Source organism: Chiloscyllium punctatum, chromosome 15, assembly GCF_047496795.1.
Source record: "Chiloscyllium punctatum isolate Juve2018m chromosome 15, sChiPun1.3, whole genome shotgun sequence".
In the NCBI taxonomy this organism is placed as follows: Eukaryota; Metazoa; Chordata; class Chondrichthyes; order Orectolobiformes; family Hemiscylliidae; genus Chiloscyllium; species Chiloscyllium punctatum.
In genome coordinates, this window is record NC_092753.1 from 18,105,485 (window position 1) to 18,119,782 (window position 14,298).

At 43.7% G+C, this 14,298-nt stretch overlaps 1 protein-coding gene across 1 annotated transcript in view; it reads left to right on the forward strand.

The window, feature by feature from the left end:
- LOC140486095 (uncharacterized) overlaps window positions 1-14,298 on the forward strand; it is a 58,862-nt gene that overhangs the window by 5,643 nt on the left and 38,921 nt on the right. Inside the window, exons 2-3 of the mRNA XM_072584753.1 lie at window positions 8,675-8,707; window positions 11,599-11,910. Of these exons, the coding sequence (XP_072440854.1) occupies window positions 8,675-8,707; window positions 11,599-11,910 (345 nt within the window). The remainder of the gene's footprint in view (window positions 1-8,674; window positions 8,708-11,598; window positions 11,911-14,298) is intronic.

Genomic DNA, 14,298 nt, shown 5'->3' on the forward strand with positions numbered 1-14,298 from the left:
AGGTAGATAGGATAGTGAAGAAAGCATTAGGTATGCTTTCCTTTATTTGTCAGAGCATTAAGTACAGGAGATGTGAGGTCACGTTGCAGCTATACAGGGCATTGGTGTTGGAATATTGTGCAATTCTGGTCTCCCTCCTATCGAAAGGATGTTGTAAAGTTTGAAAGGGTTCCAAAAAGATTTACAAGGATGTTATAGAGTCATAGAGTCATAGAGATGTACAGCATGGAAACAGATCCTTCGGTCCAACTTGTCCATGCCAACCAGATATTCCAACCCAATCTAGTCCCACCTGCCAGCACCCGGCCCATATCCCTCCAAACCCTTCTTATTCATATACCCATCCAAATGCCTCTTAAATGTTGCAATTGAACTAGCCTCCACCACATCCTCTGGCAGCTCATTTCATACACATACCACCCTCTGCGTGAAAAAGCTGCCCCTTAGGTCTCTTTTATATTTTTCCACTCTCATCCTAAACCTATGCCCTCTAGTTCTGGACTCCCCCACCCCAGGGAAAAGATTTTGTCTATTTATCCTATCCAAGCCCCTCATAATTTTGCAAACCTCTATAAGGTCACCCCTCAGCCTCCGACACTCCAGGGAAAACAGCCCCAGCCTGTTCAGTCTCTTCCTGTAGCTTAAATCCTCCAACCCTGGAGACATCCTTATAAATCTTTTCTGAACCCTTTCAAGTTTCACAACATCTTTCGATTAGGAAGGAGACCAGAATTGCATGCAATATTCCAACAGTGGCCTAATCAATGTCCTGTACAGCCGCAACATGATCTCCCAACTCCTGTACTCAATACTCTGACCAATAAAGGAAAGCATACCAAACATCTTCTTCACTATCCTATTTACCTGCGACTTCACTTTCAAGGAGCTATAACCTGCACTCCAAGGTCTCTTTGTTCAGCAACACTCCCTAGGACCTTACCATTAAGTGTATAAGTCCTGCTAAGATTTGCTTTCCCAAAATGCAGCACCTCACATTTATCTGAATTAAACTCCATCTGCCACTTCTCAGCCCATTGGCCCATCTGATCCAGATCTTGTTGTAATCTGAGGTAACCCTCTTCGCTGTCCACCACACCTCCAATTTTGGTGTCATCCGCAAACTTACTAACTGTACCTCTTATGCTCACATCCAAATCATTTATGTAAATGACAAAAAGTAGAGGGCCCCAGCACCGATCCTTGTGGCACTCCACTGGTCACAGGCCTCCAGTCTGAAAAACAACCCTCCAACCACCCTCTGTCTTCTACCTTTGAGCCAGTTCTGTATCCAAATGGCTAGTTCACCCTGTATTCCATGAGATCTAACCTTGCTAACCAGTCTCCCATGGGGAACCTTGTCGAACGCCTTACTGAAGTCCATATAGATCACATCTACTGCTCTGCCCTCATCAATCCTCTTTGATACTTCTTCAAAAAACTCAATCAAGTTTGTGAGACATGATTTCCCACGCACAAAGCCATTTTGACTATCCCTAATGAGTCCTGCCTTTCCAAATACATGTACATCCTGTCCCTCAGGATTCCCTCCAACAACTTGCCCACCACTGAGGTCAGGCTCACTGGTCGATAGTTCTTGCCAGGGTTGAAATTTTTAGCTATAGGGAGAGGTTGAATAGGCTGGGGCTGTTTTCCCTGGAGTGTCGGAGGCGAAAGCATGACCCTATAAAATCATGAGGGGCATGGATAGGGTAAAAGATAAAGTCCTTTCCCTGTGGTGGGGGAGTCCACAACTCAAAGGTATAGGTTGAGGGAGAGAGGGGAAAGATTTAACAGGCACCTGAAGGGCAACGTTTTCACACAGAAGGTGGTGAGTGTATGGAATGAGCTGCCAGAGACAGTCATGGAAGCTAGTACAATTGCAACATTTAAAAGGCATCTGGATGGGTATATGAATAGGAAGGATTTAGAGGGATATAGACCAAATGCTGGTAAATGGAACTAGATTAATTTAGGATATCTGATTGGCATGGACGAGTTGGACTGAAGGGTCTGTTTCCATGCTGTACATCTCTATGACCTTGCATTTATTTAAATTAAACTGCACTTGCCATTCCTTGGCCCATAGGCCTATTGATCACTGACATAAATGGCCGTGTGGGGATGTTGGATTATGAGTTTGAAGATGGTTGGGTGATTAACAGTGAGGTTTGTGTGTCTTGGGATGGCTTAGTATTTTTATCATGGGACTGTTAACCCAGAAACCCAATTAATGTTTGGGGACCCAGTCTGGAATCTCACCATGACAGATGAGGGAATTTGAATTCAGTATAAATTTAAACTTAAGAGTCTAATAAGGATCGTGAATTCATTGCAATTGTTGGAAAACCCCATCTGGGTCTCTCCTGTCCGTGAGGGAAATATGTCTGTCGTCTTTCCCTGATTTAGCCTATACATGACTCCAGACCCCATAGCAATGTGATTAGCTCATAAAACCCTCAGGGTAATTATAGATTGACAATAAATGTTGGTGTGACCTTCTTTTCCCATGAATGAATCCTAAAAGAAAGATATAAACGGGATTGTTAAATGGGTAGATAAGTACCACATGGAATTCAACCCTGAAAAGTGTGATGTGATACAATTTGGAAGGAGTAATTTAGAACATAGAAGAGTATAGCACAGTATAGGCCCTTTGGCCTTCAGTGTTGTGCCAGCTTTTAATCCTATTCTAAGATCACACTAACTGACATACCCTTCATTGTACTACCTTCCATGTGCCTATCCAGGAGTCGTTTAAATGTACCTAATGACTCTACAACCACTGTTGTCAGTGCATTCCACATACTCACCGCACTCTGTTTAAAGAACATACCTCTGACATCTCCCCTAAACCTTCCTCCAATTACCATAAAATTATGCCCCCTCGTGATAGTCATTTCCAACCTGGGAAAAAAGTCTCTGGCTATCCATTCTATCTACGCCTCTCATCATCTTGCACACCACTATCAAGTCACCTCAAATCCTTCTTCTCTCCAATGAGAAAAGCCCTAGCTCCCTCAACCTTTCTTAATCGGACATGCCCTCCAGTCCAGGCAGCATCCTGGTAAATCTCCTCTGCTCCCTCTCTAAAGCTTCCACATCCTTCCTATAAGGAGGTGACCAGAACTGAACACAATATTCCAAGTGTGGTCTAACCAGGGCTCTATACAGTTGCAGCATGACCTCATGGCCCTTAAAATTCAATCCCCCTGATAATGAAAGTCAACACACCACACACCTTCTTAATTATCCTACCAACTTGGGTGGCAACTTTGAGGAATCTATGGACATTGACATCAAGATCCCCCTGTTCCTCCACACTGCCAAGAATCCTGCCTTTAACCTTGTACTCTGCATTCAAATTCAACCCTCCAAAATGAATCACTTCACACTTTTCCAGGTTGAACTCCATCTGCCACTTACCAGCCCAGCTCTGTACCATGTCAATGTCCCATTGCAACCTAACAACAGCCCTCCATACTATCCATAACTCCACCAACCTTCGTGTCATTGGCAAACTTACTAACCCACCCTTCCACTTCCTCATCAGGAAGCATCAACACAATAGTTTCCTGAAAGTAGAGTCACAGGTAGATAGGATAGTGAAGAAGGCGTTTGGTATGGTTTCCTTTATTGTTCAGGGCATTGACTACAGGAGTTGGGAGGTCAATTTGCGGCTGTACAGGACATTGGTTCGGCTACTTTTGGAATATTGCATGCAATCCTGGTCTCCCTCCTCTCGGAAGGATGTTGTGAAACTTGAAAGGGTACAGAAAAGATTTACAAGGATGTTGCCAGGGTTGGAGGATTTGAACTACAGGAAGAGGTTGAATAGGCTGGGGCTGTTTTCCCCGGAGTGTCGGAGGCTGAGGAGTGACCTTATAGAGGTTTATAAAATCATGAGGGGCATGGATAGAGTAAAAGACAAGGTCTTTTCCCTGGGGTGAGGGTGTCCAGAACTTGAAGGTATTGGTTTAGGGTGAGAGGGGAAAGATTTAAAAGGGGTCTAAAGGGCAACGTTTTCACACAAAAGGTGGTGTGTGCATGGAATGAGCTACCAAATGAAGTGCTGGAAGCTGGTACAACTGCAACATTTAACATGCATCTGGATGGGTATATGAATAGGAAGGATTTAGAGGGATATGGTCCCATTGCCAGCAAATGGGACTAGATTAATTTACGATATCTGATTGGCATGGACGAGTTGAACTGAAGGGTCTGTTTCCATGCTGTACATCTCTATGACCTTGCATTTATTTAAATTAAACTGCACTTGCCATTCCTTGGCCCATAGGCCTATTGATCACTGACATAAATGACCGTGTGGGGATGTTGGATTAGTGAGTTTGAAGATGGTTGGGTGATTAACAGTGAGGTTTGTGTGTCTTGGGGATGGCTTAGTATTTTTATCATGGGACTGTTAACCCAGAAACCCAATTAATGTTTGGGGACCCAGTCTGGAATCTCACCATGACAGATGAGGGAATTTGAATTCAGTATAAATTTAAACTTAAGAGTCTAATAAGGATCGTGAATTCATTGCAATTGTTGGAAAACCCCATCTGGGTCTCTCCTGTCCTTGAGGGAAATATGTCTGCCGTCTTTACCTGGTTTAGCCTATACATGACTCCAGACCCCATAGCAATGTGATTAGCTCATAAAGCCCTCGGGGTAATTATAGATTGACAATAAATGTTGGTGTGACCTCCTTTTCCCATGAATGAATCCTAAAAGAAAGATATAAACGGGATTGTTAAATGGGTAGATAAGTACCACATGGAATTCAACCCTGAAAAGTGTGATGTGATACAATTTGGAAGGAGTAATTTAGAACATAGAAGAGTATAGCACAGTATAGGCCCTTTGGCCTTCAGTGTTGTGCCAGCTTTTAATCCTATTCTAAGATCACACTAACTGACATACCCTTCATTGTACTAACTTCCATGTGCCTATCCAGGAGTCATTTAAATGTACTTAATGACTCTACAACCACTGTTGGCAGTGCATTCCACATACTCACCGCACTCTGTGTAAAGAACATACCTCTGACATCTCCCCTAAACCTTCCTCCAATTACCATAAATTTATGCCCCCTCGTGATAGTCATTTCCAACCTGGGAAAAAAGTCTCTGGCTATCCATTCTATCTACGCCTCTCATCATCTTGCACACCACTATCAAGTCACCTCAAATCCTTCTTCTCTCCAATGAGAAAAGCCCTAGCTCCCTCAACCTTTCTTCATCAGACATTCCCTCCAGGCCAGGCAACATCCTGGTAAACCTTCTCTGCACCCTTTCTAAAGCTTCCATATCCTTCCTATAAGGAGGTGACCAGAACTGAACACAATATTCCAAGTGTGGTCTAACCAGGGCTCTATACAGTTGCAGCATGACCTCATGGCCCTTAACATTCAATCCCCCTGCTAATGAAAGCTAACACACCACACGCCTTCTTAATTACCCTATCAACTTGGGTGGCAACTTTGAGGGATCTATGGACATTGACACGAAGCTCCCCCTGTTCCTCCACACTGCCAAGAATCTTGCCTTTAACCTTGTATTCTGCATTCAAATTTGACCTTCCAAAATGAATCAGTTCACACTTTTCCAGGTTGAACTCCAGCTGCCACTTACCAGCCCTCCACCCTATTCACAACTCCACCAACCTTCGTGTCATTGGCAAACTTACCAACCCACCCTTCCATTTCCTCATCCAAGTAATTTATCAAAATCACAAAGAGCAGAGGTCCCAAAACCGATCCCTGCAGAACACCACTGGTCACTGGGCTCTAGACTGAATACTTTCATCAACCTCTGTCTTCTATGAGCCAGCCAATTCTGTATCTAGACAGCCAAATGTCCCTGTATCCCATGCCTACTTACGTTCTGAATGTATCTATCATGAGGAACATTATCAAATGCCTTGCTAAAATCCATGTAAACCACAACCACTGCTCTACCTTCATCAATGTGTTTTGTCACATCCTCAAAGAAATCAATAAGGTTTGTGAGGCATGACCTGTCCCCCTCAAAGCCATGCTGACTATTTCTGATCAAACTATGGTTTTCCAAGTAATCATAAATCCTGTCTTTCAGAATCATCTGCAATAATTTGCCAACCACTAATGTAAGACTGACTGGTCTGTAATTCCCAGGATTATCCCTAATCCCTTTCTGGAACAAGAGACTAACATTTGCCACCTTCCAATCATCCAGCACTACTCCAGTGGACAGTGAGGACACAAAGATTATCACCAAAGGTGCAGCAATCTCTTCCCTGGCTTCTTGTAGTAACCTGGGTGTATCCCATCTGGCCCAGGGGATTTATCTGTCCTTAAATTTTTTAAAATTTTTCAGCACATCCTTCTTCCTAACATATGCTGTTTGAGCATATCAGTCTGTTTCATACTGTCCTCACAAATGGCAATACTCTCTTAGTAATGAATACTGAAACAAAGTATTCATTAAGGACCTTCCCTACTTCCTCTGACTCCAGATGCAAGTTCCCCCCACTATCTCTGATCGACCCTACCCTCACTCTAGTTATCCTCTTGTTCCTCACATAAGTGTAGAATGCCTTAGGGTTTTCCTTAATCCTACCTGATAAAGCTTTATCATGCCCCCTTTCTAGCTTCCCTTAAGTTCATTCTTCAGTTCCTTCCTGGCTACCTTGTAACCGTCTAGAGCCCTGTCTGATCCTTGTCTCCTCAATCTTAAGTAAGCCTCCTTCTTCCTTTTGACTGGATGTTCCAACATCCCTTGTCACCCAAGGTTCCTTCACCCTACCATCCCTTCCTTGCCTCAGTGGGACAAACCTGTCCAGCACCATCAGAAAATGCTTCCTAAACAACCTCCACATTTCTGTTGTTGCATTTCCCTGAGAATATCTGTTCCCAATTTAAGTGCCCTAGTTCCTGCCTAATAGCATTGTAATTCCCCCTCCCCCAGTTAGATACTTTCCCATACTGTCTGCTCCTATCTCTCTCCATTACTATCATAAAGGTCAGGGAGTTGGGATCACTACCACTGAAATGCGCCAACACCGAGAAATCTGACACCTGGCATCCAATATGGCATCCCCTCTAAACGGCCTATCTACATGCTTGGTCACCTTCTCAAAAAACTCAATGAGGTTTGTGAGACACGACCTGTCCTTGACGAAACCATGCAATCAAATTGTTGCTTGCTAGATGATTATAAATCCTATCTTTATAATCCTTTCCAAAACTTTTCCTACAACAGATTAAGGCTCACAGGTCTATAATTCCCTGGGTCATAGCTAATGCCATTCTTGATTAAGGGCACAACATTTGCGATCCTCCAGTCCTCTGGTACTAAACCTGTAGGCAATGATGACTCAAACATCAAGGCCAAAGATTCCAACATCTCCTCTCTAGCTTCCCAGAGAATTCCTCACTGTTTTCGATGTTCACTAGACCTCCAATTAAACCTCCTATGTTCACATCCAAATCATGTTTATAAATTATAAAAAGCAGTGGACCCAGCACTGATCCTTGAGACACACTACTGGTCACAGGCCTCCAGTCTGAAAAGCAACCCTCTACCATCATCCTCTGTCTGCTACATTTGAACTAGTTCTGTATCCAAATGGCTAGTTTTCCCTGTATTCCATGAGATCTAAACTTATTAGCCAGTCTCCCGGGGGAACTTTATTGAATGCCTTACTGAACTCCTTGAACGGAAGGGTCAGTCATGAGAGGACAAAGGTTCAAGGTGAGGGGCAGGAGGTTTCGAGGGGATGTGAAAAAACAATTTTCATTCCAGAGGGTGGGGGTGGTCTGCCTGGAAGGTTGGTAGAGGTGAGTTGCCTTATATGGTGCAGAGTTGGAAGTGGTTGAGAACTCTAAGTTCCTCAGGGAAAATATCACCAATAATTTCCCATGATCCATCTATGTCAGCACTACAATCAAGAAAATACACCAATGCCTTCACTTCCTCAGAAGATTAAGGAACTTGCTTGGAATGACTCTTACCAATTTTCATAGGTGCACCAATGGAAGCATCCTATCTGAATGCATCACAGCTTAGTATGTCAACTGCTTTTCCCAAGATTGCAAGAAATTACAGAGATCTATGAACACAGGCCAGTCCATCACACAATCCAGCCTTCCTTCCATTAACTCCCTCTATATTTCCCGCTACTTTGGGAAAACAGCCAACATAATCAAAGACCCCTCCCATCCCAGTTATACTCTCTCCGATCCTCTCCTGCAGGGGAGAAGACACAAATGCTGAGAACATGTATCAACAATTTCAAAACCAGCTTCTTCCCCACTGTTATCAGCCTTATGAGCAGATTCTCATATATTAGAGTTGACCTTTCTATGCCCCTGCTGGACTTATGTAAAGTGTGGTTTGTCCAGTTAGCATGCAAAACAATACTTTTCACTGTAGCTCCGTACATGCGGCAAGAATAAATCAAATCAAATCAAGTGCTTTAAAGCTACCCGAATGAGCATTTGGCATGTCATAACATTTGACGCTGTGGGCCAAGTGCTAGTAAGTGGGATTAGGGTGCAGGTCATGTGTCTCTCTTGTCAATGTCAACTCGATGGATTATATTGTATGGTTCGGTGATTTTATGATTCTAAGTCATTTTGATTGTGTACACTAACGATCAGTTCATGCATATTGTATTTTCTCTCTCTTTGCAGGCTGTCTACAAGCTCAGACGATCAGGAATGCAGGTTAGTGCTGTCTAGCCATATGTAATTCGAGACCATTAGAAAATACGGACATACAGTTCCTTGAGCCTACTTCACCATTCAGTTAGACTGTGAGCTGATCCGTCATTCCCACACCCACTTTTCTGCCCTATGCTTTTAATGGGCTGTGTACATCACCAGCATTTATTGCCCATCTGTAATTATCCCAGAGGGCACTTTGGTGGTCAAATACATTGCTGCAGGGTCTGTAGTCACATGTAAGCCAGATGGCTGGTTTCCTCTCCCCTAAAGGGCATCAGTGGCCCAGATACCACTTTTATTCCAACAATCAACAACAGTCATTGTTAATTCCAGTGTATTGCATCCAAACGCCACCATCTGCAACAGCTGGGGTTTGAACGCAGGATACCTTGATTCACTTCTGCTCAAGAATCTATCTGCCTTAGCCTTAAATATACACAGGAACGTGGCTCCCGACCACGCACATCACTCTCTATGGCAAGGATTTCCAAAGACTCACAACCCACTGAGAGACAAAATTCGTCCTCATCCCAGTCTTCCATTAGCATCCCTTTATTCTGTGACTGTGCTTAATGCTCCTAGACATTTCTGTGAGGGGGACACTTCCTCTCAGTATTTATGTGTTTCTAATGGAAAATAAAATGGTTAACTGGTTCACCTAAACCTTTCACCAAACATAAATGAGAACAACTCAATTCAAATGTGGCTTTTGTTTGCGTGCGTGCGTGTATTTGCATATGTGCATGTGAATGCATTTGTATGGGTGTGTGGTGTGTACATGCATGTACATGCCTATGTGTTTGTTAATGTGTGAGTATGTGTGTATACATTGCGAATGTGTGCAAATGAATGTGCGTGTGTGTAGATGCATGTGCGAGTGTGTGTATGCACGCATATAAATTGAGTTGAATGTTAAATTGAATTTATTGTCACATGTACTGAGGCACAGTGAAAAGCTTTGGTAAAAACAATGACTGCAGATGCTGGAAAGCAAATACTGGATTAGTGGTGCTGGAAGAGCACAGCAGTTCAGGCAGCATCCAACGAGCAGCGAAATCGACGTTTCGGGCAAAAGCCCTTCATCAGCCCGAAACGTCGATTTCACTGCTCGTTGGATGCTGCCTGAACTGCTGTGCTCTTCCAGCACCATTAATACAGTGAAAAGCTTTGTCTTGTGAGCAATACATATGTTTGTACATGTGTGTGAATGCATGTGTATGTATGTACATGCATGTGCCTTTGTGCATATGTGTACCATGCATGTGTGTGTGTGTGTGTGTGTGCTTGTAGATGGGTGTCCATGTACATGCATATGTGTGTTCACGTGTCTGTGCACACGTGAGTGCACAGTTTATTCTGGTTCTGGTTTCATCAAGACCAGTCAGTTGGCTCTTTGGTAATCATTGTCCTATTCTACAAACAGAGCCGAGAGTGTGGTATTGAAAAAACACAGCAGTCAGGCAGCATCCAGGGAGCAGGCTGTGCTTTTCCAGAACCACACTCTCAACTCTGATATCTAGCATCTGCAGTCCTCACTTTCTCTGATTCTACAAACACACTGATCCTGAAGGGTTGAGGGACCTGAAGATGGGATGGGTGGGGTGCTTAATGGTTAATTTAATCCAACAAATGATCAAAAGTAAAGGTGAGTAGATTGCTCTATCTCGTTAGCAATTCCTATTATTCTGTTAATGCAAATCAGTGATGATCTGACATTCGGGATAGTTCCATTGGAGCATAGTGTGAAACTGGGTGAGTTTGAGTGACATCACTGATGGGTCACCATTTCAAGTACAAGAGCTCAGCAGGCAAAGAGGAACTTTGGCAATTTATCCTTCAAACAGCTGCTTCCTCAGGAAGAATGCAACATCTTGATTTGTAAGATAAGATAGCCATATGAACAGAGGACAAGGGTCAGCCAGTCAACCCTTTGATGACCAGTGCCCTTATTCAAAAAAATCATGGCTAATCTGATTTTGATCTCGACTTAACATTCCTGCATGTCCCCTGAGTAATCTTTCCCTTGGGAATCAAGAATTTATCTCCCTCTGCCTCAACAAAAGATTAAAGCTGTGTGTGTGGGTGTGACAGAGTGAGTAAATGATTAACCTGATTTGGTATAGAATCTCTACTGTATGGAACCAGGCCATTTGGCCCATCAAGTCCACAATAACCCTCTGAAAACATTCCACCCAGATCCAGCCTATCCCTGTAATCCTACATTTCCCATGGCTAATCCACCTCGCCTGCCCTGGACATTGTGGGCAATTTAGCCACCTAAACTGTATATGTCTGGGCTGTGGGAGGGAACCGGAGCACCCGGAAGGCATCGGGAGGAATGCGTCCCTGTGAGACAAGTTTGTGTGTGTGTGAGAGAGAAAGTATATTTATGTATTACTGTGTATCCCTATGAGACAGTAATGTCTGTGTGTGTGTGAGAGAGAGAGAAAGTGAGTTTGTGTATCCCTGTCAGACAAGTTTGTGTGTGTGTGAGAGAGAGAGAGAAAAAGTGAATTTGTGTATAACTTTGTATCCCTGTGAGACAGTAATATGTGCGTGTGAGAGAGAGAGAGAGAAAATGAGTTTGTGTATAACTGCATCTCTGTGAGACAGTAATGTGTGCATATCCATACTATGTAGACATACACACACTTAAGTAAGGCAAAGCTGCCATACTCCCTTCACTACAGAGAGAAACAAGACTGAGTGCGGGTTTAGGGAGACATAGGGACAGAAAGTCCTTCACATAACTTCAGCGAACATGAGAATTGTGCCAGGGCCGTTAGCGAATCGGCCATTGATGGCTCTGCTGATTTTTCTCTCACCAAGACTTAGTGTGTGAAGCTGTTCTTGTAAACTGACCTGTTGTCCCACTTTCCCTCCCTCCGAAGGTCAGCGTGAACTGCCGCCACCGATCATCGTGCTGCATTCCCACAATGGCGTCTTTGAGAAAGGTGGTTCTGCCCGGATGGAGTGCAGAACACCAGGCTCTTATTCAGGCAGCACAATCTACTTGGTGCGAGACGGTGCGAGTGCATACATGGACCAGCAGACTGTTCCCAGCAGAGAAGACACGGCTTCCTTTGAACTGGTCAACCTCACAGTTCAACATCAAGGGGACTATCGATGCTTCTACAGGAGAAAGGAGTCCAACGTTTGGAAGGATTCCAGACTCAGCACTCCAGTCCAGATAAGAGTCCATGGTAATGTCCTCCCGTAGATAATTAGAAATCCACACTTATGCGAAATACCAGTTCCCAATCTAATCTTTGGGAAGTCCAGCCAGGAATATAACCACCCCACCTCCCCACTCCCAGCTCAAGTCTAGAGAGAGAATCCTGAAGCACATTTCAGCCTGGATTTTGTGCGTTAGCCCATCCCCACTAAAGCTCCTTTCCTGAATTACCACTTCCAGTGCTTGTCGAAGGTCATGAGGTTGCCCAACTCAACTACCCTCCCAGGCAGTACATTCCTGACCCCTGCCACACTCCAAATTCCCCTGTAAACTTCCTGCCTTCCACTTTAAAATGATGTTCCCTTTATTTTTGACCTGTGTGTGAAAGGGGAACAGCTGCTTCCTCTCCAGCCTGTCAATGCCCCTCATAATAGAGTCATAGAGCCATAGAGATGTACAGCTCCGAAACAGACCCTTCGGTACAACCATGCTGACCAGATATCCCAACCCAATCTAGTCCCACCTGCCAGCACCCGGCCCTTATCTCTCCAAACCCTTCCTATTCATATACCCATCCAAATGCCTCTTAAATGTTGCAGTTGTACCAGCCTCCACCACTTCCTCTGGCAGCTCATTCCATACACGTACCACCCTCCTCTAATCTTTTACACCTGGATCAAGTCACCCCTCAACCTTCTCTACTCAAAAGTAAACAACCTCTGTTGTTTGGAGATGTTGCCTGCAAAGGGATACTTTTGTGCAGGTATTCTCTTTTGTGATATATACAAGGTTGGGAACCCAATTAGATCTTAGTTTATTTAACGCTTTAAGTACCAACACTCAGTATAAAGCATAGATGCATTGCAACATTTACTTCACACTGCATTGAACAACTTCAACTTTAATTCACCACATTTAACTTTGCATTACTGATTTAACCACTATTTATCCCTAACTCTATCTTCAACTTGGTAAGTTTGACGTGAATCGAATACGTTCCTGGTTAGAGCAAACTGGCCAGCTTTGTTCTCTGGCTAGGTCTCATCTCATCTTCTTTGTTCTCTTTGAAAGTAACTTCAAGCTTCTCAGACGTGGTCTGGTTTCTTCTGAAAAATCCTTTTACTCTGAAAATATGTTCCTTTTCTATAAGGAGTTTTCCATAGGCCTCCAAAAAGTTCTAGAGATATGGAGGAAAGGATAGCAAATATGATTCTCGATAGGAGCGAGAGTGACAGGGTAGTTGTCATGGGGGACTTTAACTTCCCAAATATTGCCTGAGAATACTGTAGTTTGAGTACTTTAGATAAGTCAGCGTTTGTCCAATGTGTGCAGAAGGGTTTCCTGACACAGTATGTAGACAGGTCAACAATGGGTGAGGCCACATTGGGTTTGGTACTGGGTAATGAACCCGGCCAGGTGTTAGATTTGGAGGCAGGTGAGCATTTGGTGATAATGACCACAATTTGGTTATGTTTACTTTAGCGATGGAAAGGAATAGGTATATACTGCAGGGCAAGAGTTACAGCTGGGGGAAAGGCAATTATGATGCAATTAGGCAAGATTTAGGATACACAGGATGGGGAAGGAAACTGCAGGTAATGGACACAATTGAAATGTGGAGGTTATTCAAGGAACAGCTACTGCAAGCCCTTGATAAGTATATCCCTCTCAGGCAGGGAGGAAGTGGTCGAGCGAGGGAGGCGTGGTTTACTAAAGAAGTTGAATCACTTGTTATGAGGAAGGGGAAGGCTTATGTTAGGATGAGACATGAAGGATCAGTTAGGGCGCTTGAGAGTTACAAGTTAGCCAGGAAAGACCTAAAGAGAGAGCTAAGAAGAGCCAGGAGGGGACATGAGAAGTTGTGGGCAGGTAGGATCAAGGAAAACCCTAAAGCTTTTTTACAGGTACATCAGGGATGAAGGAATGACTCGAGAAAGTTTTGGGGAAATCAAGGACAGTGGGACGTTGTGCATGTCGTCAGAGGAAACAGGGGAAGAGCTAAATGAATACTTTTCATCAGTATTCTCACTGGAAAAAGACAATGCTGTCGAGGAGAATACTGAGATACAAGCTACTAGACTGGATGGGATTGAGGTTCACAAGGAGGAGGTGTTAGCAATTCTGGAAAATGTGAAAATCGATATGTCTCCTAGGCCAGATGGGGTTTATCCTTGGATTCTCTGGGAAGCCAGCGAGGAGATTGCAGAGCCTTTGGCTTTGATCTTTATGTTATCATTGTCTACAGGAATAGTACCAGAAGACTGGAGGATAGCAAATGTTGTTCCCTTGTTCAAGGAGGGGAGTAGAGACAATCGTGGTAATTATAGACCAGTGAGACTTACTTCAGTTGTGGGTAAAGTGTTGGAGAGGGTTATAAGAGATTGGATTGATAATCATCTAGAAAGGAATAAGTTAA